Here is a 25,534-nt window from a genome sequence, read left to right on the forward strand (position 1 = left end):
GTTGTTATAAGCTTTTCGTGACGACCTTCTCTGAACTCTGAACCAGTTGTTATAAGCTTTTCGTGACGACCTTCTCTGAACTCTTTTTTTCTTTTTTTTTTTCTTTTTTTTTGTATACAAAGTCTAGGCTCGTGTAAGAGCTAAAATAAGCTTTAATAAGCTGAACCAGTTGTTATAAGCTTTTCGTGACGACCTTATCTGAGCTCTGAAACAGTTATTATAAGCTTTTCGTGACGACCTTCTCTGAACTCTGAACCAGTTGTTATAAGCTTTTCGTGACGATCTTCTCTGAACTCTGAACCAGTTGTTATAAGCTTTTCGTGACGACCTTCTCTGAACTCTGAACCAGTTGTTATAAGCTTTTCGTGACGATCTTCTCTGAACTCTGAACCAGTTGTTATAAGCTTTTCGTGACGACCTTCTCTGAACTCTTTTTTTTTTTCTTTTTTTCTTTTTTTGTTGTATACAAAGTCTAGGCTCGTGTAAGAGCTAAAATAAGCTTTAATAAGCTGAACCAGTTGTTATAAGCTTTTCGTGACGATCTTCTCTGAACTCTGAACCAGTTGTTATAAGCTTTTCGTGACGACCTTCTCTGAACTCTTCTTTTTTTTTTTTTTTTCTTTTTTTTTGTATACAAAGTCTAGGCTCGTGTAAGAGCTAAAATAAGCTTTAATAAGCTGAACCAGTTGTTATAAGCTTTTCGTGACGATCTTCTCTGAACTCTGAACCAGTTGTTATAAGCTTTTCGTGACGACCATTTCTGATCGCTGAACTGCAATTACAAAGTGACCAACCTCATACCGTGCAGCAATTCACGCTCTTTGAGCAAAAGTTATTGTCTCAGCCATAATGGATCGATCCAAAATCAAAGAAAAAACTATTTATGGCAAAAAAAATGAGTTTTCAAACAAAGAGAAAAAATTATGCTCTTCCTATAATAACGGAGTATTTCTATATTAAAAATCGGGACTTATTATGGATCACCCTTTAGTCTGTCTATAGTTTGTCAAACATGTGAACCTTGTTACATCCTCTCGAATGTCATTTTTAAACATTAGGCTCGTGGGGAATTATTATTTTTTAATTCGAGGAGTTTATGTTTATAATTGTGATTATTTCTCCTCTTTATTGTGTTTTTAAACAGGAGCGTCAATGTGGCATCGAAGTGTGACACCCACCGTCGAAGCTTCATTGCTCGTCGAAGGACTGCAACCTGGTCATGCCTATGTGTTTCGTGTCACTGCCAATTACACCTGGGGATTAAGTTCTCCAAGTGTTATGTCAGAGCCCTTAACCCTGCCTTCGCTCCCTGGTAAGTAAGCAGTAATAACCTCCAGACCATGGTCATGTGTTGTCAATGTACATTTTATCGAGTTCGATGAATTACAGTGACATATGATGAAGAATGAATGAATAACACAACAAAAGCCTTTAAAAACAGCGATTCATTCTGTTCAAAGGTAAACAACGCATTCCACTCGGACAAATTTCAACAACTTTCCATTTTTCCTTTTGCATCTCAAGTTTTTCTTTATTACCAGATTATAATAAAAACTTAACATCTTTCACTAACCGTTCAAAAGTAACTTAGGTGCTGCAAATAAATAAACAAACAAAAACATTAGAAACGAGAACCCGTTTGAGGGAGGTGCGGACTTTGTTGTTATGTTCGCTTTTAAAACATCATGGTTGATTTGTGATTTGATGCACTTCTAATTAGTGGATCTACAGTACTAACCTGACCTGGTTTGATGTACTAACCTGACCTGGTTTGATGTACTAACTTGACCTGGTTTGATGTACTAACTTGACCTGGGTTGATGTACTAACCTGGCCTGGCTTGATGTACTAACCTGACCTCTTTTGATGTACTAACCTGACCTGGTTTGATGTACTAACTTGACCTGGTTTGATGTAGTACACTGACCTGGTTTGATGTCGTAAACTGACCTGGTTTGATGTACTAACTTGACCTGGTTTGATGTAGTAAACTGACCTGGTTTGATGTACTTACCTGACCTGGTTTGATGTTCTAACCTGACCTGGTTTGATGTACTAAACTGACCTGGTTTGATGTACTAAACTGACCTGGTTTGATGTACTAACCTGACCTGGTTTGATGTACTAACCTGACCTGGTTTTATGTAGTAAACTGACCTGGTTTGATGTACTAACCTGACCTGGTTTGATGTACTAACTTGACCTGGTTTGATGTACTAACCTGACCTGGTTTGATGTACTAACCTGACCTGGTTTGATGTACTAACCTGACCTGGTTTGATGTACTAACCTGACCTGGTTTGATGTAGTAAACTGAACTGGTTTGATGTGCTAACCTGACCTGGTTTGATGTACTAACCTGACCTGGTTTGATGTACTAACCTGACCTGGTTTGATGTACTAACCTGACCTGGTTTGATGTACTAACCTGACCTGGTTTGATGGAGTAAACTGACCTGGTTTGATGTACTAACCTGACCTGGTTTGATGTAGTAAACTGACCTGGTTTGATGTACTAACCTGACCTGGTTTGATGTAGTAAACTGACCTGGTTTGATGTACTAACCTGACCTGGTTTGATGTACTAGCCTGACCTGGTTTGATGTACTAACCTGACCTGGTTTGATGGAGTAAACTGACCTGGTTTGATGTACTAACCTAACCTGGTTTGATGTACTAACCTGACCTGGTTTGATGTACTAACCTGGCCTGGAGAAGAGATGGGGATCAGCTCTCTTTGTTTATATAGAAACACCAATTTGGAGCCTCAACGATCTTTCAGGTCATCGGACAGATCAAATCAGAATCCTTCATTCTTACTAGATAATAAATGAATACTTTAAGTTACAGGAGTACCACCCAAGAAAGAGAGAGATGAGGAGGAGGAGGAGGAGGAGTAGGAGGATGAAGAAGAAGAAGAAGAAAAAGCAGATGGAGTTTAGTGGATTTATCACTTTTGGGAAAAAACAACTAAACTTGAATGAGACAACCAGTGAGAGGCTGGCAGAGTACACCTAGTATCCCGGCGGTGACAAATTCTGTTCCTGTGGTTAATTGGTCGTGTTGAACACGAGTGGCACGTGGTTTTCAGTCCCAATTGATGTGTGAGAGTGAGAGACATGAAAATAATAATAATAATAATTAATAATTCATTTATTTTGTATAGCACTTTTCATGAAGCCCAAAGGCGCTTTGACAGAGTGCAAAACATAATGCATAACAAAACATGAAAACAACAATTGCAAAAAGACAAGAATCAATAGGGAAATATTTAAAGCAAAAGGAGGGAGAAGGAGAAGTGATAGTCAGGGGTTAAATGCTGTGGGTTGAATGTTGAATGCAGTGCTGAACAGGTGGGTCTTGAGTGATGTTTTGAATGTGGTGAGTGAGGAGGAGTCTCTGATGAGGAGTCAAAACTATTTTCTCCTGATAACCCGGACGGACTCAGCGTAGTTGTTTTCCACGTAATTTCTTGCCAGCACCACACGTTTTGCCTGGTGGCGGATGAGTTTCCTGATGCTATTGGAATAACTTTCAAGTTTTCGGCTCTGACTAATTATCTGGGGTTGGGGGGGGGGGGAAGGGGGGCTTTTTGACGAGCTCTTTTGTATTATTTATTTATTTATTTATTGACTCTTTACTTTCATTTCATTATTTGTCGATTTTGTCATGATTACCCCCCTCCATCAGCTCTGACCAAATCTAGATGATCCTGTTGTTATTCTCAAACCATCTACTTGACGCGGTGCGACTACCAAGTGCCTTATTTACCGTTGTTTCCAAATCTTGCCAAAAACCTCTTTTTAAAGAACACGTCTCACATTCCACTTCCTGTCATTTCGCCTGTGTTTGCCTTTCCCTCTCACTTGCTCCCACATTCCCTGTGAAATTTCTCCAGACAGAGAGAACGGCACCAAGATCGTATGGAAGGACAAATTCGATTCTATCTACAAAGAAGTTGCTGAGATTGGACGGTAATATGAAAACTGTCCGCGTGTCTCTATGTGAGCATTCTGATGCAAGGAAAGCACAGTTTTTTGTGAAGCCTTTGAGCAGGCCTTGGAGTGTTGCTAGTTTAACCAGTGAGGCACTCGCAACCCTCGAGACAAACGTTGTGAGTCTGTGAGTGAATGAATGCTGAGATGAACAGCACGACAGCAATTGTATGAATAGCAGAGGCCGTTCAGATATAAACTAATGGAAATCCATGGCATTGTTTCACGAAACAGAAAATGGCCAAATAATTTTGACCAAATTTGGTGTATAATTTTGACCAAATTTGGTGTATAATTTGGACCAAATTTGGTGTATAATTTGGACCAAATTTGGTGTATAATTTGGACCAGATTTGGTGTATAATTTGGACCAAATTTGGTGCATAATTTGGTGTATAATTTTGACCAAATTTGGTGTATAATTTGGACCAAATTTGGTGTATAATTTTGACCAAATTTGGTGTATAATTTGGACCAAATTTGGTGTATAATTTGGACCAAATTTGGTGTATAATTTGGACCAAATTTGGTGTATAATTTTGACCAAATTTGGTGTATAATTTGGACCAAATTTGGTGTATGATTTTGACCAAATTTGGTGTATAATTTGGACCAAATTTGGTGTATAATTTGGACCAAATTTGGTGTATAATTTTGACCAAATTTGGTGTATAATTGGACCAAATTTGGTGTATAATTTGGTGTATAATTTGGACCAAATTTGGTGTATAATTTTGACCAAATTTGGTGTATAATTTGGACCAAATTTGGTGTATAATTTTGACCAAATTTGGTGTATAATTTTGACCAAATTTGGTGTATAATTTGGACCAAATTTGGTGTATAATTTGGACCAAATTTGGTGTATAATTTTGACCAAATTTGGTGTATAATTTGGACCAAATTTGGTGTATAATTTGGACCAAATTTGGTGTATAATTTGGACCAAATTTGGTGTATAATTTGGACCAAATTTGGTGTATAATTTGGTTTGGACCAAATTTGGTGTATAATTTGGTGTATAATTTGGACCAAATTTGGTGTATAATTTTAACCAAATTTGGTGTATAATTTGGACCAAATTTGTTTCAAATCTGTCAGAGAGATTCTGTCTTTTAAACGGTGAAGACAATTTGTTATGACTCGCTCGTTTTCTGTTCAAGCACACGTGTGCCGTATCCTGTGCAAAGGCTTCTGGTTCTGGGGCTCGTGGTTGCTGGAAGCCAAAGTTAGGCCTGCACCTTGAAGGATGGAGCACCCTTATTTCTCCTCAAACTGCCTTTCCCTTTTTTAGGGGACGTTTCTCTGTGGTGAAACGATGTCGGAGGGCTGGAGCCCAGAACGACGTTGCCGTCAAGTTTGTGTGGAAGAAGTTGAGGAAGCGCGAAGACGTGAGCCGGGAAGCAAGTTTGTTGCTCTCTCTAAAAAACCCTCAGCTGCCTCGCTTCCATGCCGCTTACGAGACACCTGCTGCTTTTGTTCTCGTTCTTGACCTGTAAGTTTACCTTCCGCCATTTACCATAAGTTTACATAAGGGCTAACAGGACAGCCCAGTGGTGTACACACGCACCTCTTAGCTATCGAGTCTGGGTTTCAATCCCAACTCGGCTATAAACTACCATCCTGAAGTCTCGCAGCCATGGCGATTCATCAACCTATGTGCCGTCCCTCGGAGGGACGCTAATTTGGCCTTCACTTCTACCGGCATTAGTTGGTGAACATTAAAGATCCCACAGTGTCCTTTGCGAAGAGTGAGCAAGCTATCGCCGGAACTATGGCCAGTTGCAAATGACTGCAGTAACCTACAAGGGGGCACTGCATCAGAGGCACAGCTGTGCCCTCAGCAAATTATGCTAGCCACAGCCACATGCTGTTTATAAAAGAAGAAGAAGAAGAAGAACCACTTACAGAAGCTACCTGTTGTTACGTCTGTTATTCTACTGTGAACAAATAATCCTATATGTATGTCAACAAGATCGGGGAAAAAAAAGTATCGACCATCCTATTTGTTGTCTCTATTCAATGCTAAAAATAATTTATTTTTGTTTATGTGGCAGGGGTGTTATCGGTATGGTATATTACAATAAAAACATGCATCGGATTTCTGGCAGGATGTCATGTACAACAAAAATATTCAATAATATTTATTTCATTTTTCCCCCTAAATCTGAAACGTGGGAATGTATTTGGAGCTCAGCATCATTGATCTGCAAACCTTCCACCAAAATCATTCGCCATTAAGCACCGCTCGGCATTGAGACTCGTAAACTGCATTTTCAATACAGCACCTCGTTTTCTTACCACTGAACATTGCAAGTGGTGTGCGTGTCAATGTGTTTCCTTTGGGCACCTGGAAACCTTGGCTCTAACCCAGCATGTTTCCTTTCCTTTTCTCAAAGTTCCTCTTTCTGCTAATTCCACTCATTTCGTATCCATAACAAAATGTTTTTAATAACTTCTGGAAAAAAAAAATGGTAACACATCATTGCTAATTGAATGCTTTTACAAATATTATGGTATTATGGTTTAAACTTTTAAAAACCATAATATTATTATGATATTATGATATTATTATGATAATGTTATGATATTATTATTATATAATCATATTTTAATTATTATATTATTATGATATTATTAATATAACGTCCCTCCTATGATAATCGTTTTGACTATTATATAATAATAAAATGCAGGGAAATAAGTAATATTAATAATAATAATTAATAATATCGTAAGAATACAACAACACAACAACAACATGCATTTTAAGGCCATTTTCCCTGCTAGAGTGGGGGTTAGCCTTGCAGTCCCCATGACAATCTTCTCCATTTTGCCCTATTTTCTGCATCTCTCCTTGTTGACCCCCCCTTGCCCGCATTTCTTCTTCCACCATCTTCAGCCAAGTCTTTCTCGGTCTTCCCCGTCCTCTACTTCCTTCTACATTCATTTCCATCACTCTTCTCAACCAGTCACTTTCATCCTTCCTCAACACATGACCAAACCATCTCAACCTGTTCCTCTTCACAGCATCAATCACAGGCTCTATTCCCATCATCTTTCGCAATTCATCATTTGTCTTCCTCTCTCTCAACGATACGCCGCACATTCACCGAACCATTCGCATTTCCACCCTTTCCAACCTTCGTTGCTGCTCTACGTTCATTACCCATGTCTCGCTCCCATAAATCATAACACTTCTCACACATGCAGCATACACCTTTCCCTTCAGCTTCAACGACACTCCCCTCCTCATCAGCACGCCACTCAGTTCCCAAAACTTCTTCCATGCACATCTCACTCTAGCAACCATTGCCGTGTCTGATCCACCTTCTCCATTCAGCATGTCTCCGATGTAGCAAAATGTTTTCACACCTTCCAGCTTCATGCCGTCTCCAAGATCCAAATCAACATTTCCTCCATCTGCAGCTCCCTCTGTGCACACCTTACATTTGAATGTAGCTGCCACACAGGTTAATGACCCTCTCAGACCACTACATTTTTGATGAACCGACTCAGCGCACATTGTACATTGAATGGAGTTCACTCTGACACCCTTCCTACACACAGCACAGGGCCACTTCCCAGTTCTTTCCACCTCACCACATGCTTTACCACTTGCCATCACCTTCGTCTTTCCTATATTCACCTTCAGACCTTTTGTCTCCATACATTCCTTCCACTTGTTCATCTTTTCCTTCAGCCCATCCATACTTTCCGCAATCAACACCAGATCATCTGCATACAACAACTCCCATGGTAAACTTACTTTTTCCACATGCGAAATTTGCATTTATGTTTATTTAAATTATACAATGGACTACAAAATGTAAATGTTTCATGATATTTGTTATATTATATCACCGTTATCTTTCAATATTGTTGAAATGATGATCAAATAGCTGTATGTTGAAATATGTTGAAAAAGTCAAAACTTTACATGGGGTGTACTTACTTTTTCACGTGACTGTAATAGCCGGCGAAGCCGGTGTTGTGAATGAACACGTATTAGGTTGATAAGCCAGATTTTGCTGGATCCTTTGAGAATTTCGAAGCTTTGACGCACCAAATCGTTCCATGGAGGCCGCCATCTTGCAGATGCGGAAGTATGCATAAACAATTGCAAAAAAGTTCAATAGAGGCTTTGGTTTCGCTGGCTCATTGGGGCTTTGCAGTTGGGTCATATTAATTAATATTATTAATAATAGTATTAATAATATAAAATAATATTATATTATTATATTATTATATATTATTATTATATTATCATAATATTAATAATATAATTATAATATTAAATTATTATTAATAAAATTATCATTATTATTAATATAATTATGAATAATTTAAATCAGTTGAGAACCATAATATCTTATGCCCTCAACAGACCGTATCTGTTTGCGGTAGACAGATTTATGACTAGGTTTTGTGCACTCGCTTCATCAATTGCACGGTGTTTGGATTGTCTGCACAGGGTGGAAGGAGAACATGTTTTGGACTTCCTGGTGAAACAAGGGGGGCTGACAGAGCGTAAGGTGTCACATTTTGTACAGGACACGCTAAACGTGCTCACATACCTCCACGGTCTCCATGTTGCCCATCTGGACCTCAAAGTGAGTGTTGCTCTTTCAGCACAACCCACCGGGTGCTGACATTCTTATTACTTCGAAGCATCTTTCACAGTGCCAGGATAGCTCAGGGGCAGCAGCTTAGTCGCCTTCAAAATGACCCGTCTGGGTTTAAATCTCGACCTAACTTTATTAACTACCATCGTGTTGCTTCACAGGTACTGACTGCACCGTCCTTTGGAAGGGACAATAAGTACCAGCTTAATGTCCTCTCCAAAGGATGGCATTCCCTAATGGATGTTAATGGTTCCACTTTGAACCCCAAGTGAGTCATACCAAATACTTTTAAAATGGTACGTGCTGCTTCCTTGCTGATGCTCAGCATTTCCAAGGATACAGAGCATCAGACTAACTACAGGTTGGCAATTATAGTACAGGCTTCGATGGGCCTGATGGTAAGGGAACTCTTATTAGTCCCCTACCGGTGTACACCGGAGGGGACTATAGGTTTGCACGCCGTCCCTCCGTCTGTCCGTCCGTCAGTCCGTCACGCAAAGAACAGCTTTCCGGACTTTTTTTTCCTAAACCCTTAAGGCTAATGATTTCAAACTTGGTACATGGTTTCCTCATGATAAGTTACAGATCAAGTTCGAACTTCACGACGTTTCGATTCATATTTGACAAAGTTATGGCACTTTGAACTTTGGTAATTTCCCCAACAGTTTTCCGGACTACAATTTGGAGTGCGGCAAGTCAAAGCTGTTAATATTCCTTGTTTTAACTCCAATTTACATTCTGTTTCCACTTTTAGTGAGAAGTAGGGGTCTGTGCAACCATTCATAAACCTTATTTGGTGCAAATTGGATAATTTTTAGCCGAGTTACCTCAGACCGTGAGTTGGTAATTATATAATTCACACAGTGCAATACGTGTAATTTCCCCAACAGTTTTCCAGACGACAGACTGCCGGTAGGGGACATGTATTGCAGCGCAATACTCAGAATGCTTGTTGATTTGTTTATTTCTTTATTTGTTTTACCCTGCGCACAATTTAAATTCCTATCTGTACCGAAGGAATAGCTGTGCTTTCAGAGAAGGTTAAAATCCTCATGTAGGTGCTGCAGATGCTTGATGATGATCTTTCAGGAATCACGAACTCTTTGTTTCTTGACTGACAGAACCAAACATTTTTACTGCCACCTTTCTTGGAGCATAGGCCCAGCCCAGTTAACATCGTATCGGTGACACCTTGTCATGAGAACATTGTGCTGATAGACTAAACGTGGTGATGTCATTTTTCTTTACCTTTCAGCCGGAAAGCCTTTTGGTACATCAGAACCATCGCCTGCCGCGTGTTCGTTTTGTTGGCTTCGGAGATGCTTCAAACCTGCACGGAGGTCAACGACCGAGGCAACCTTTGGGTAGTGCGGAGTTTTCCTCTCCCGAGGTGGTGCGTGGCGAAGCTGGCACCGCACCTGCCGACGTGTGGAGCGTGGGTGTTCTGACGTATCTTATGTTGAGCGGCGTCTCTCCTTTCCTGGATGAAAGCTCCGACGAAACATGCCTCAACATCACTCGTCTGGATTACTCCTTCCCTGAGGAATATTTTGGTTCCGTCAGCCGAGCCGCGTGCTCCTTCATTGCCACGACGCTGGCCAATAGTCCCGACGACAGGCCCAGTGTCCACGGATGCCTGCAACACCCCTGGCTGCTTCCGCCCGGCCCGGCCGAAGGCTCCGGCCTCAACACCAGCCGCCTCGCCGCTTACATCACTCGTAGGCAACACGTCGTTCACCGAGGGGCCAGACGTACAGCTAAATTACTTCCAAGGAAGTGAATATCCAGTACTTGTGTAGGGTCCACACGCACCTAACACCGCCTAGACTCTTTTCTTGCTGTTCCTCCTTTGAGCATCTTCTTTAACATGGAGCACGAGGCTACGGGATGGCATCGTAGGCTGAGGGACGCGGCTGTGCCGCTGATGCAATGCCCTCTGCTGGCTCGGTCAGGAATTTGTAGTTTGTTCACGGTGCTAGCGATAGCTCACCTACTCTTCACGAAGGTCACCGTGGGATCTTTAACGGCCACTAACAGGTGGCGGCAGACGGGATGCCCGATTAACGTCCATCTGAGGGACGGCACACACAGCGATGCCTGTGAAACACGGGCATGACCGTGTATAGCCGGGCCGGGATTCACGCCCAGGTTCGACGGACTGGTGGTGAGTCTCTAGGCCATCCTGCCAGCTCTGTCCTTTGAACATGAACTGTTAGTTATAAATAAATGGCACTATATTATTAGTCCGCTGCTGTAAACATCGTGTTTGCTTCTCGAGACGATGCGTGCCTGTGCGCACACGTTGAGATTTTACAGTTCAGTCAATGGAGTACACTTAACCTGTACATTTTTGATATTTTAGCCTAAAGTGAGTTTAGGTGCATTAACGTCTGTGCTTTTGAACTGGATGTACAAATATTGTTTTTGGCATTTATAAGTACCATGAATCATAATTTAATTAATCTGTAAACAACTATGCACTCCATCTTGTGTTTTCAGAAATGTGCAATCCCCTTGATATGTATTCTAATTTAATGAGCGAAGTAGATATGTAGACCATTTAATTGACGATAACCTCATAAGCCATTCTGAAATCTGAAGTATGAAATCGTTTGGGAGTTATTTTTTATATATATTTTTTTTGTTTGTTTTTTTTTGTTGTTTTATATATATATATATATATATATATATTTGTTTTATATATATGTATGTATGTATATATATATATATATATATATATATATATATATATATATATATATATATATATATATACGTATATTTTTTTTTTTTTTTTTTTTTTTTTTGCTCGAATGAAAGGTGCCTGTAGCTTTGTATAATGATGTTCTGTGTTCTGCCGTCAAATTAATTAAATACTAAAGTATACGTTAGGTTTTATTCCACGGACGTGTCCGTACAAGCATGTTTTGTAATGAATGTTGACGTCAAGCTAAATATTTTTCCAATTACCTGCTATTCCCTTTTCCTTTTTAAGTATTCGGAATGCCTATTGTGACCTGTAAACTCCACTTTACAATCATCGTACTGTCGCCGTTTGCTTTTAGCGAGGACTAACCCTCTGCAATGTGTACATAATACCCTTTGCTATCTATATATGTGAAATGTTGTACATAGTTTATTTTTCTTTCTCAATTTATTTATGGAATTGCTGAATTTTGACGACGACTTACGACAAGCGGATGCAAAGGAGTTAGGTTTGTACAATCTGTCAATTTTATTCCGGTCCGACAGCAAGATGCGGAAGCAGGTGGCACTGAACTTGCTTGTTTTTTTTTAATCTTTGGAAGTTTTTGTTTTTTCCCCTCTTGTACATTTGTTTCATGAGCTTTGTAAATCGTGCACAGAGATGCATTTCTGCTCACGCGTTCTAATTGTACTGTGTTGCATTTTTATACGACTCGGACAACGTTGATCGCAAACCCGTTTTAAAAATCATGGAGAATCGGACGACAACCGATCTTTTGTGATCGGATTTCGTTTTCCGAAAATGCGGTTGGATTGTACAACATGTGATGTTTCACTCTGCCGCCCCCTACATCCGCTCATCTCTTCCCACTCTAACCTACTTTATCACAAAACAAATATTGTCGGGTCGACATGATGGCTTCACTCTGCTCTGTCCGACTACTACTCGACCGTTCCATCGTACGTTGTGCTAACGTTTACGCAAACATCTTCAAACCCACGGTAATCATTGGCTTACGAACCAGCAAAAAGTGTGCAATATATTATCGCTTGGATAATGACTCATGGTTTGGTGTGCGCTTGTGGTAAATAAAACGGCTCGCTCGTATTGTGAGTGTGTCAGATGAATGTGGAATTTATGAATTTGTCGCGTTTGCCTCTCACCTTCACTCGAGTGTATAATTACCATTGTGCTCGTGGGCTCCATTCATCACAGCATCTCAATATCTGCTATACTGTATTTTGTTTGTTTTTAATTTGTGACTATTGCTTGCTGTAACCATCCTGTCATTTCCCTTCAGATCGGTTGTTGCTGAGCAGCAAGTCAAATTGACAAACCAGATGTGAGATGCATCTCTCTACGTAGACCTTCCATGTGACCTCAGTTATGAAGTTTTTGGCTCATCTCTCTTTGTAGACCTTCCATGTGACCTCGGTTATGCACTTTTTGGCTCATCTCTCTACGTAGACCATCCATGTGACCTCGGTTATGAACTTTTTGGCTCATCTCTCTACATACACCTGCCATGTGACCTCGGTTATGCACTTTTTGGCTCATCTCTCAACGTAGACCTTCCATGTGACCTCGGGTATTGCACTTTTTAGCTCATCTCTCTACGTAGACCTTCCATGTGACCTCGGTTATGAAATTTTTGGCTCATCTCTCAACGTAGACCTTCCATGTGACCTCGGTTATGAACTTTTTGGCTCATCTCTCCACGTAGACCTTCCATGTGACCTTCGTTATGCACTTTTTGGCTCATCTCTCTATTTAGACCTTCAATGTGACCTCGGTTATGCACTTTTTGGCTCATCTCTCTATGTAGACCTTCCATGTGACCTCGGTTATGAACTTTTTGGCTCATCTCTCAACGTAGACCTTCCATGTGACCTCAGTTATGAAGTTTTTGGCTCATCTCTCTATGTAGACCTTCCATGTGACCTCGGGTATTGCACTTTTTGGCTCATCTCTATACGTAGACCTTCCATGTGACCTCGGTTATGAAATTTTTGACTCATCTCTCTACGTAGACCTTCCATGTGACCTCGGTTATGAACTTTTTGGCTCATCTCTCCACGTAGACCTTCCATGTGACCTTCGTTATGCACTTTTTGGCTCATCTCTCTATGTAGACCTTCAATGTGACCTCGGTTATGAACTTTTTGGCTCATCTCTCCACGTAGACCTTCCATGTGACCTTCGTTATGCACTTTTTGGCTCATCTCTCTATGTAGACCTTCAATGTGACCTCGGTTATGCACTTTTTGGCTCATCTCTCTATGTAGACCTTCCATGTGACCTCGGTTATGAACTTTTTGGCTCATCTCTCAACATAGACCTTCCATGTGACCTCAGTTATGAAGTTTTTGGCTCATCTCTCTATGTAGACCTTCCATGTGACCTCGGGTATTGCACTTTTTGGCTCATCTCTATACGTAGACCTTCCATGTGACCTCGGTTATGAAATTTTTGACTCATCTCTCTACGTAGACCTTCCATGTGACCTCGGTTATGAACTTTTTGGCTCATCCTCAGTGATAGCATTGCTCACATTGACTAATCAGAGTGCACTCGGCACACACCTGTTTTTCATTCAACAAATATCTTTCACAAGTGTGGAAAACCCGTACATGTACAACTAAATACCGTTTTTAACACCACACCACAAAAATGGCCACCATATTGTGCGCATTACCACAAATCCACAACCAACTCACCTGTCTGAGAGCTATTTGCCACTGGAATGTGGCCAGGGCCTGAGGTAGAGGAGTACCATTGTAAAGGAACCATTACAATGACGGTTTGCAAACAATGGGTGATGCTCTGGTAGTAATATTACCTCCACCACCAAAGGTGGATGGAGGTTATGTTTTCACCCCTGTCTGTTTGTCTGTCTGTTTGTGAACAAATTATCTCAACAAGTTGTGGACGGATTCGGACGAAAATTGCAAGAGATGTAGCGTATGTCACAAAGACGAAACGATTAGATTTTGGTGAAGATCCGGATTCGGATCCGGCTACTGGAATTTTTAAAGTGTCTTCACCTTTGGGAGATCGGGCCAAAAACGATACATAGCAGGATATCTCAAAAAGTTGTGGATGGATTTGGCCGAAACTTGTGGGACCGGTTGGGTGTTTGACAAGGAAGAATCGATTCGATTTTGGTGAAGATCTGAATTTGGATTCTGATATGAGAATTATTTAATTATTTAAGTGATTCTTCACCATTGAGTGATATGGCCAACCAGGCGGAGGTATGCTCTCTACTGAGTGCCGTTCTAGTTGCTTCCTGTTTTGATCTGCTCCAAGCAGGTATTTCAACAATTGCTGTCGCCTTCAATGTTTGAATTTGAATCACTTCTCTTAGAGCCCTTCGGAGCTTGTTTATGCTCCTGCCAAAGAATGATGAGCCACCTTTCAATATTTTTACATGGAGTGGTTTCGGAGATATAGAAGTGCAAAGTTTTCGGGTTTTTTTCCAAGATGACGCACCTATCACGTGCCCTATGAGGTCATAATTACTTACAAAATTCTACTAAAGGAGTCATTCCTATGGTGAAAATGTAGCAATCGGACCAACGGTTGCAGAGAAAACGGATTTTAAAGGGAATAAACTCGCAAAATGCCGGCGGAAGGGACATACAAACAAACATACACCAGACAGACAGGCAAACGCTGTTCCAGGCTACGTCGTGAAAACTGTCATGAGTTGGCAACCATTGCACAAGCTTGATGAGCCGAGTGGTCTCTTGCTGTGTTGTAGTTCCGTGGAAGTGAGGTTATCTATTATACTGTTGGTGTCTGTCCGTGTGTTCGTCTGTCTCCCATGTATAGCAGTCACTTCCCACGCTGCATTTGAAAAGTTCAACATTCCTTTTTGAAATGATGTTGATGCCAAATTTTATTTCGCAACCAGGATATTTTGCCCTCTTTTTACACAAATCCAACCTTCGCAGCCCTATGTTGCACCACCATTTTGTGGTGGGCAGTAGAAGTAGCTCAGCGTTTTGGTTCTGAGTGAAACCAAGAATGCAACACGATTGACATTTTAAAAGACTATTGATTATTATTTAAATTGATAGATCAACTTAAAGTTAGCCCGTCATTGGGGACAGATACCTTGGCCAGCTTTCCCCGTCACTTAGGACGGTACTCTTCCTTATATCATATATATGGATCTACCCTCGGAGATGATGGCGACAGGTGGTGGCTCAGGTGTTTATAAGTTACTAGGGCATGCCCGTACTATATCTATATCTAAAATTATATCCCCCCCCTCTATTTACATGAAATGGTTTGGTCCAAAGCGAACGGCTTGCGAGTACGGTGACAATCCCCCCCCTCTATTTACATGAAATGGTTTGGTCCAAAGCGAACGGCTTGCGAGTACGGTGACAATCCCCCCCCTCTATTTACATGAAATGGTTTGGTCCAAAGCGAACGGCTTGCGAGTACGGTGACAATCCCCCCCCTCTATTTACATGCAATGGTTTGGTCCAAAGCGAACGGCTTGCGGAGTTTGGTAAAGAAATCGCCATAGCTCGCTAACTACTTGTCCGATTAATATGAAACCTTGAAAAGGCACATCCTCGGGTCCCCAGCAATATACCTGGCAAGTTGCAAGTATATCGGACCGGTAGTTGTCGCGAAACAGCGGTCACAGACAAACATACATACATACATACATACATACATACAAACATACAAACATACAAACATACACACAGAGATTACTGGAATTATAGATAGATGAATTGTGAGGAAAACCCCATATTTATGTGCATCGTGCTAAAAAAAATGTTATCCTACAAAGTTTTGTGCCGATTAACCTTGGGAGCTCAGAAGAGTAGGGTCGCAAACAAACAAACAAACAACAAACATTTTGCTTTTATCTCTCTACTAGCAAAGGTACCCGTCAATGACGGGGGTTCGTAGATGTCTGACGTGAAATGAACAATTTCCTTTAGAGTGTGTATTTACTGTAGGCATATTTGTCATGAAAAATAAATTCGTGTATTTTTTTTGTTAAAAGCAAAAACTCACTTGATTTTGTAAGAAGGTATCATAAGCTTTTAAAAAATTTAGGGTGGCATTTTTTCTGAACATTCTAATGGCCTGAAATCCAAGATGGCCGCCACCGTAGCAAAACGCCCTAAATTTGACGCTAAAATTAACTTAATGTGGTTTAAATATTTTTGTTTTCAGCATGAACTGCTTGGAACTTGTATATAGAGGTGACTATAATAACAATAACTTCCACCTGACTACTAATCTTTTTATTTTGCACAATTTCAGACAGAGGCTGCCTTTTTTATTTCAACATGGCGGCCGGAAAATTGACGTTCGAATCCAGTCACCGGCAGCAGTTTGTTCGCTTTATAGTGTTAAGGTTCCACTTGTCCATTTTATGGTGTACTAACATATTCTTTTCTTCTTTTGCAGGTTGCAAGTACCCACAGCAACCATCACCCAGGATAACATAGCTTAGAGACCTTAGATTAACCAAAATGGCAGAGTCTTCATCTAACAAGAAGTCAAAAACGGTGGATTTTGAACTATGCTTTATTTGCCAGTTGAGCAGCAAGCAAACAGATTATACAAACTATGTGCTTCGTCCTTCTTTGCCTTCAGTAGAGAAAGTAATTACAACAACTGATGTTCGATGTTTATATGGGGAAACAGAATTCTCTACATTAAAGAATCGCATAAAAGGTTTGTCAAACTCAGTGCAGTATTTCACGAGCATGGAAACCCATTTGAATCCACTGATGAGGATGAGATCTACAACCTGCTCACCAAAGCAGTTATGAATGAAACTGCTACCAACGACATCCTTCGGCGTGATGAGATTGGGCAACGGATGTTTGAAGGTTTCGTCACTGAACGCCTAACGGAAGGAAAACTTTCTGTGTGGGACAAAATGACCAAAAAGAAACTGGGTACCTTAAAAAGTGCCAATGCAATGGCAGAAATCCGAATGGGAGACGAGGTGGTCAAAATCAAAGAAGAGCGAGGACTGTTGCAACGGTTCATTGTTATTTCAAGAAGTCGACCAGAGCTGAATCTCAAGGAATGCATCGGAACTTATGAGTTTGGTGTGGTGCCTCGATCACTATTTGCTTCAGATGGATCCCTCCTGCTGGCATACGATAAGGCATCAATACTTCATCATCTTGAGAAGCTGGACAGTAACACACAACATGTTCAAGCTGACAGAAATGAGGCAATCCAAGCAATCCAAGTACCCTTGCAGACACAGCAGTGGAACATACAAATGTTGACCCAACAGATGAATCGTCAGCACACCGAGTGATCATTATTGATGGGATGGCTGTGGTAAATTCAGTTATCAAAACGGAACAAATGAAAACATGCCAAGACTTTGCAGATGCCTTTCTCCAGATAATCTGTAACATGGCAGCACAATATGATGAGGTCAGATTGGTGTTCGACCGGTACATCAAAACATCGCTCAAGGAACAGATGAGGACAAAGAGGACCAAGGGAAAGTCAACATATTACCACGTGAAGGACAACACTTTAATCCAACATATTTCCCTGAAGGACTTATCAGATATCCGCGCCAAAGGACAACTGACCGAGTGTTTGGCTGACAAAGTTGTATGTCACAGCAAGAGCTCCAACAACAGACTGAAACAACTTATGGTGACCTCAGGAACACAAACCAAGGGCAATGTTGATATCCCAGACTCGCTCCTCACTCACAGCCAAGAAGAGGCAGACACTTTGCTTGTACTGCATGCTCTAACTGTTCTCAATGAAGCAGAACTTGTTGTCAGTTCCCCAGACACAGACGTCTTTTTGTTGCTTGTCTGCATGTATCCAAACTTACCAACGTCTACAACCTTCCTTACGGGAAAGGGCAGGCTGAAGAGGAACATTTCTGTGCGGAGCATATACAACAACTTAGGACCAAAGCACGCTTCTGCACTGTTAGGTTTTCATGCTCTGACAGGTTCCGATATGCCTGGTAGATTTGCTGGCAGAACCAAAGACTCGTGCTTCAAGGCATTTATGTCTTGTGATGATGAGATCCTGGATGCACGAGCAATGCTCGGGAATGATGACATTGATCTGCCCGCTGATGTATGCTCTCAGTTGGAACGCTTTGTCTGTATTTTGTATCGATCCAAAATCTACACAAAAGTGAATGAGCTCCGTTGGTTCCTCTACTCAAATCGTGCAGCCGAAGGAGAAAACCTACCACGAACTTCTGGTTCACTGGACTTACACATTCGTCGGGCACATTACATATCCATGATTTGGAGAAAAGCTTGTGAAACTCACCCGTGCCTCCCAACACCACCTGCATTTGGTTGGACATTTGATGCAGTTTCAAGTCACTTCTCTCCAGTTCGCTGTTTGAATCCACCAGCTCCTGAAGCAGTATTGCACCTCATAAAGTGCGGGTGCAAACGTGGATGCGAAGGAAGGTGCAGCTGTCGCAAGAACAATATCCCATGTACGGAAGTTTGTGGGTGCTGGGTTTTCAGCTGCAACAACAAAACTGTCCAACCAGGGATAAATGAAGACTGTGAAGATTGAGGTGTTACTTTCGATGACATTCACAAAATTATAATTCACTTGATATCCATTGTTAAAAATACTAAATGAAAGCCAGGCTTTTAATCAGTATGACTTTTTGCATCTTCCTGTTTAAACGATTTAAGAGATTGAACAGTAATTCAAGTATTTCATTTTATTTAGATCTGTTTGTTGGCTTGTTAATTATGTATTCTTTGTGAAAAATACATGTCTTTAAATAGATACTTTGTTTGTAATTACATGCGAAGGGAGAAGGTATAGTTTACATTGCGGGTGCGCGGTGGCCATTTTGGAATTTGGCATGTAGATCATACATATAACATAGATTTGATGATTCCATTCGATTCCTGGTCTCAGAAAACATATATTTAGACACTTTATTTGTAATTGTATCACATGTACTCGCAAAGATATCGCATTATTAGTGTTCGGCGGCCATTTTGGACGCCATCTTGGATTTCATAGTCTTAGAATGTTCAGAAAAAATGCCACCCTAATTTTCTTAAAAGCTTATGATACCTTCTTACAAAATCAATTGAGTTTTTGCTTTTAACAAAAAAAATACACGAAATTCCAAACATGCCTATACTAATTGGTAGAAATGGGAATTCAGTATAAATATTCAGTGAGCAAATGTCACAATGGGTGCAGCTGGTAACCTCGACAACCTTGCTCCATTCTATCAGCTAGGATTTCCAATCCATGCTTGTTGTACCTCTTAAGTACTGCTCGGGATTTAAGGTGATGTTATGAAAGCTCAGCTGGGAAACGGGTTTAGGCATGTTTTGGGCCTACCACCTGATGGAAGATCATCAAAGTTCTTTCCATACCAACCGACCACCTCCAGGCACCTATCCCTCTCCACAGCGTTTCTTCAGCTCCTGACCTTCCCCCTCTCTATACTCCCCACAGCTTTGCTTTCAGCAATTTCCCACAGCATTTCATTCTGGTTTCCCATTCGATGATCCATAGATCAGTAGTTTCAGTTTCACTTTTCAACATCAGTTTTGCTTTGAGATATCAGTTTATATTCGTCATTGCAACTTGTGATGCGACGCGAATAGTGCACAGAAAAGGTCATCAAAACCGATTTTGGGAGGAAATTTTTTCAATTTTTTTAAAGGGTCTAAAGTGTTTTTAGGGTTATAAAGGGGATGAGTATTTAAAGGATCAAGGCTCTTAAAAGGGCCAAATGGGGTCTAATGTTGTCTATGGGTGAAAGAGCAAAAGGGGACAAAAGTGTCCAAATGGTCTTAAGTTGTCCAAAGTATCTTAAAAAGTCAATAGGTCTTAAAATTGTCGAAGAAGGTGTATATGTCTCAAAAGGGTCGAAATGAGTATGAAGTGGTCTAAAGGGTGTAATGGTCTCAGAGGTGCAGAGGGTTTAAGGGGTCTAAAGGTGTATAAGGGGTGTAAAGGGTCAAAAGGGATCCAATAGGTATAAAGGGTCTACATGGATCAAAGGAGTATAAAGGGTCAAAGGGATCTAACCCCTAAGGGACTTAAAGGGTCAAAAGGGGTCTCATGAGTTTTAAAGATTTAAGGGGATTAAAGGGTCTAAGGGGTTTAAAAGATTTAAGGGGTGTAAAGAGTCTAAGTCCAATGGATCTAAGGGTGTAAAGGGTCTAACTCTAAGGGATGTAAAGGAGTGAAGCTGTAGTAAAGAAATTACCTTGGGTTAGTAATTACATTAACTCGTGAGTACAACTCGGCAATAACGGGCCAAATGACCTCCTCATCACGGTATAAACCCCTATTAATGTACATCGTGGTTAAAGTTTCGTTGTGATTAACCTTGGGAGCTCAAAAGCGGTGTGATCACAAACAAACAGCAAAACAACAACTCACCTTGTTGTGATGTGATTGTTGGAGGGTTCACCCGTGGGCACGTGGTGGTTTGTAGATGGTGTCACGTGGGTCATTTTTTGTACAAACTATTTTTTCACCATTGAGAGTTATGTTGTTAGATGAGCAGTAAAATTCCCTTTAAATCTATTTATAGGTTGTTTTTGTACTATTTTCGGTTTTTGAGTAATTAGTGAATTTCAGAGGTCACGTGACTCCTTTCCCGAACTTCCCGATCATGGTAACGCCTTAATTAGGTTTGCTCTCCATGAAATGGAAATGGTAATAATAATAGGTTACTCTCCATGAAATGGAGAGTAACCTATTATTATTCCCAAAGTTTTTATTATTATTATTCTTTTGCCCTATTTTGCACCTCCGAAAACTTTAAAATTAATGTTCTCAGCAACCGTTGGTCGGATTGACAGGAAATTTTCATCAAATGATTGGCTAGGCTCGTATAATTTATTAATGCTAATTATGACGTCATAGGTCACGTGGTATGGGCGGCATCTTGTAAAACACCTTCAACTTTGCCCCTCTATAACTCTGGAACGGCTGAATGGAAACATTTGAGTAATGGCTCATTCTAAAGAACTCTGCAATGGGAACAAAAAACATGTTTATTGAGTGTATTAAAAATGCTAACGTTAAGAGGTTAGAATTCGTCAAACACAATTTTTTTCTCCCCCGAAAATGATATTTTTTCCCCAGATGCTTAGTTTAAAAAAAACTCAGAATGCAAAAAATTTCGAAGTCATACGTCACATGGTTCGGCCGCCATATTGTTTTGAGTGAAAAGTCTGAAAAAACCACTAAAATCCCATTTTCTCCAAAACACCTGAACAGATCGAGCCCACACTTGGCATGCATAATCGCATACCCATGACGAACAAAAACGTCAATGAGCACGATGTCATCCATCACATGGTTTCAGAGTTATGACGTTTTAAAGTATAAACTAGAAATGGTATCTCCTCCATAATTTGTGAAGATATCGAGTAGAAACTTTACACAAATGTTCCTCATGGGGGGATGTTTCATTGTTACTTGAGACGTTTTGATAAGTCACATGGTTTGGCCGCAATAAATAATTGAAGGAAAATCCTAAAAAGCTTCTAACTCTTGAATCACTGCATTGATCTACTTGAATTTTTAATACATTCTGGACCTCATCAAGCCGAACAAGTGTGCAAAATTTCAAGATGATTGGATGTACGGTCTGGAAGCTAGAAGTTGTTATTGCGTGAAGAAGAAGAACCGCAAAGTTTTTTCTTACCAGGCCATGTGACATAACCACCTCTTCGGATTTGGCAGTCGCTAGAGGGTGTTAACATTCGAATACAACAAATCTGGGCAAATTCTGATGCATTCTCGTAAAACCGCTATATTGTCATTTACATTGGAAAATAACATTGTAAAACTCTCCGCCACCTCGGCTTTATTCTAGCTGTGAAGTTCATCCTGTCTTCACTTTTAGAGAGAAAAAGAGGTATCTGCAAGCAATGGTAACCTTTATTTGGTGGAAATCCGATGAGAAATGACGAAGTTATTCAAAATCTAACATTTTAAATTGATCGCATTTTCAAAGTGAATTCTTACTGATGTAAAATATCCATGCGTGCAGGCGTGTGTGTGTGTGTGTGTGTGTGTGTGTGTGTGTGTGTGTGTGTGTTTGTGTGGAGGGGGGGATGTGTGTGTGTGTGTGGGGATGTGTGTGTGTGTGTGTGTGTGAGGTGTGTGTGTATCGGGGTTGTATCGAAGTAGGGTTGTATCAACGCATGTCCGATGAAAGTGGGGTTGTATGAAAGCGGAAAGGCGGAGTAAACCGTTCATCACTGCCCGTAGTTTTAAGTGGCGGTGTGATCGCGGCGGTGGATGGCGGATGGCGGTCTCTCCATGAAATGGAGAGAAACCTATTATTATTCCCAAAGTTTTTCTTATTATCTTCCACCCTATTTTGCACCTCCGAAAACTTTAAAATTAATGTTCTCACCAACTGTTGGTCGGATTGACAGGAAATTTTCATCAAATGATCGGCTAGGCTCGTAGAATTTTTCAATGCTAATTATGACATCATAGGTCACGTGGTATGGACGCCATCTTGTAAAACACCTTCAACTTTGCCCCTCTATATCTCCGGAACGGCTGAATGGAAACATTTGAGTAATGGCTCATTCTGAAGAAGTCTGCAATGGGAACAAAAAACATGTTTATTGAGTATATTAAAAATGCTAACGTTAAGAAGTTAGAATTCGTCACACAATTTTTTCTCCCCCGAAAATGATATTTTTTTCCCAGATGCTTACTTAAAAAAAAACTCAGAATTAAAAAAATGTCGAAGTCATATGTCACATGGTTCGGCCGCCATATTGTTTTGAGTGAAAAGTCTGAAAGAAACACTAAAATCCCATTTTCTCCAAAACGCCTGAACAGATCGACCCCAAACCTGGCATGCATTATTGCATACCCATGACGAACAAAAAAGCCCCGAGCACGACGTCATCCATCACATGGTTTCAGAGTTATGACCTTTTAAAGCATAAACTAGAAATGGTATCTCCTCCATAATTTGTGAAGACATCGAGTGGAAACTTTACACAAATGTTCCTCATGGGGGGACATTTCAATGTTATTTGAGACGTTTTGATAAGTCACATGGTTTGGCCGCAATAAATGATGGAAGGGAAACCCTAAAAAGCTTATTGAACCACTGCATTGATCGACTTGAATTTTTGAAGGTGAAGCTCAGGATATTATTCTGGATCCAGGAATTTTTTTTGGAAAATTTTTTGGGAAAGATTTTTTCTGTGCATTAAAGCTTTTATTCTTATTCTTAAATGATGTTTTTCTCCTCTAATTCCGAGATATATCAAAATAAATTATCTGACAGTTAGGGCTTACTTTCTTTTTCATTTATTGTTTTGGGGAGAGGGGATGTTAAACAAAACGTATTATTCCAACAAAACCCACGGCGGGAGTATGCGCTCCACTGAGTGGCGTTCTAGTTTCCTTTAAAAACCATTTTCTCTGCAATAATAGAACCGATTGAGATCAAATTTTCACCATAGGAGGGACTCTGTCTGTATAATATTTTAATGGTAATTATGACGTCACAAGTCACGTGGTTCGGCCGCCATATTGTTTTTCGTGAAAACATGAAAACTCCTTTTTCTCTGCAATGGCTGAACAGGTCGAGGCCAAACCTTGCAGGCCCAAACACATACCCATGATGAACAAAAAAGTCAGCAAGCATGACGTCATGCGTCAAATGGTTTCAGAGTTATGATGTTTTAAGCATAAACCTTTAAAACCTAGCTCCTCCCTCATTTTTGATCCAATCGCGAGGAAACTTCACAGATGTGTTCAGCATATCAGTCTACTAAAATGTCCTTTTGGAATTTGCGATCGGGCTCATGGTTCGGCAGATATCGTTAATTAAACGAATTTTTATTTTTTTTAATGGATATCTCTTGAATCGCTTCATTGATCGACGTGAAACTTCATACTAGAGTAGAAGTCATGAGGAGTAACAAGTGTGCACAATCTCAAGATGATTGGACATACGGTCTGGAAGCTAGAAGTTGTTATTGTGTGAAGAATAAGAACCGCAACACTTTTTATTACCAGGCCATGTGACATAACCACCTCACGAGCTAAGGGTAGCTCGAAATTAAATTCTGTCTTCGGATTTGGCAGTCGCGAGAGGGTGTTAACATTCGAATGCAACAAATCTGGGCAAATTCTGATGAATTCTCGTAAAACTACACGATATTGTCATTTACATTGGAAAATAACGACGAAGTTATTCAAAATCTGACATTTTAAATGGATCGCATTTCCAAAGTGAATTCTTCCTCAGGTAAAATATCCGTGCGTGCAGGCAGATCTTGCGGCGTCAATTTTGCTCCGATTTCAAATCGGATTTCGATTGTCGTCCTGCCTCGGATGAGTTAACAAAATACCACAACAAATTTGGTGACAATGGGGAAAAATTTGACCAAGTTCGATCGACGCTGAACTTCGTTCTCACGCTGACATACCGCACGCTCCATGGATGACGTCATGCCCACGGTACGACGTTTTTCCACGGGTGGCAGATATGTTAATTAAACGGGAATATTTTAAAAAATGGATATCTCTTGACGGGGGGGGGGGGGGGGGGGGGTGTGTGTGTGTATGTATGTGTGTGTGTGTGTTTGTGTGTGTGTGTCGGGGTTGTGTGTGTGTCGGGGTTGTGTCAAAGCATGTCCAATGAAAGTGGGGTTGTATCAAAAGTGCGGTTGTATCAAAAGTGGGGTTGTATCAAAAGTAGGGTTGTATCAAAAGTAGGGTTGTATCAAAAGTAGGGTTGTATCAAAAGTGGGGTTGTATCAAAAGTAGGGTTGTATCAAAAGTAGGGTTGTATCAAAAGTGCGGTTGTATCAAAAATGCATTTGTATCAAAAGTAGGGTTGTATCAAAAGTAGGGTTGTATCAAAAGTAGGGTTGTATCAAAAGTGGGGTTGTATCAAAAATGCATTTGTATCAAAAGTGGGGTTGTATCAAAAGTGCGGTTGTATCGAAAGTGGGGTTGTATCAAAAGTGGGGTTGTATCGAAAGTGGGATTGTATCGAAAGTGGGGTTGTATCAAAAGTGCGGTTGTATCAAAAGTGTGGTTGTATCAAAAGTAGGGTTGTATCAAAAGTGGGGTTGTATCGAAAGTGGGGTTGTATCAAAAGTGGGGTTGTATCAAAAGTGGAGTTGTATCAAAAGTGCAGTTGTATCAAAAGTGGGTTGTATCAAAAGTGGAGTTGT

At 40.5% G+C, this 25,534-nt stretch overlaps 1 protein-coding gene across 1 annotated transcript in view; it reads left to right on the forward strand.

The window, feature by feature from the left end:
• The window catches only part of LOC137431866 (triple functional domain protein), a 469,010-nt gene extending 457,679 nt beyond the window's left edge, over positions 1–11,331 (forward strand). The window contains 5 exon segments of the mRNA XM_078782583.1: positions 1,145–1,312; positions 3,899–3,974; positions 5,290–5,490; positions 8,470–8,608; positions 9,876–11,331. Coding sequence (XP_078638709.1) covers positions 1,145–1,312; positions 3,899–3,974; positions 5,290–5,490; positions 8,470–8,608; positions 9,876–10,400 — 1,109 coding nt within the window. The 3' untranslated portion in view covers positions 10,401–11,331.
• Positions 11,332–25,534: the final 14,203 nt, after the last annotated feature.

The sequence above is a fragment of the Myxine glutinosa genome, chromosome 7 (genome assembly GCF_964187855.1).
Source record: "Myxine glutinosa chromosome 7, kmMyxGlut1.1, whole genome shotgun sequence".
In the NCBI taxonomy this organism is placed as follows: Eukaryota; Metazoa; Chordata; class Myxini; order Myxiniformes; family Myxinidae; genus Myxine; species Myxine glutinosa.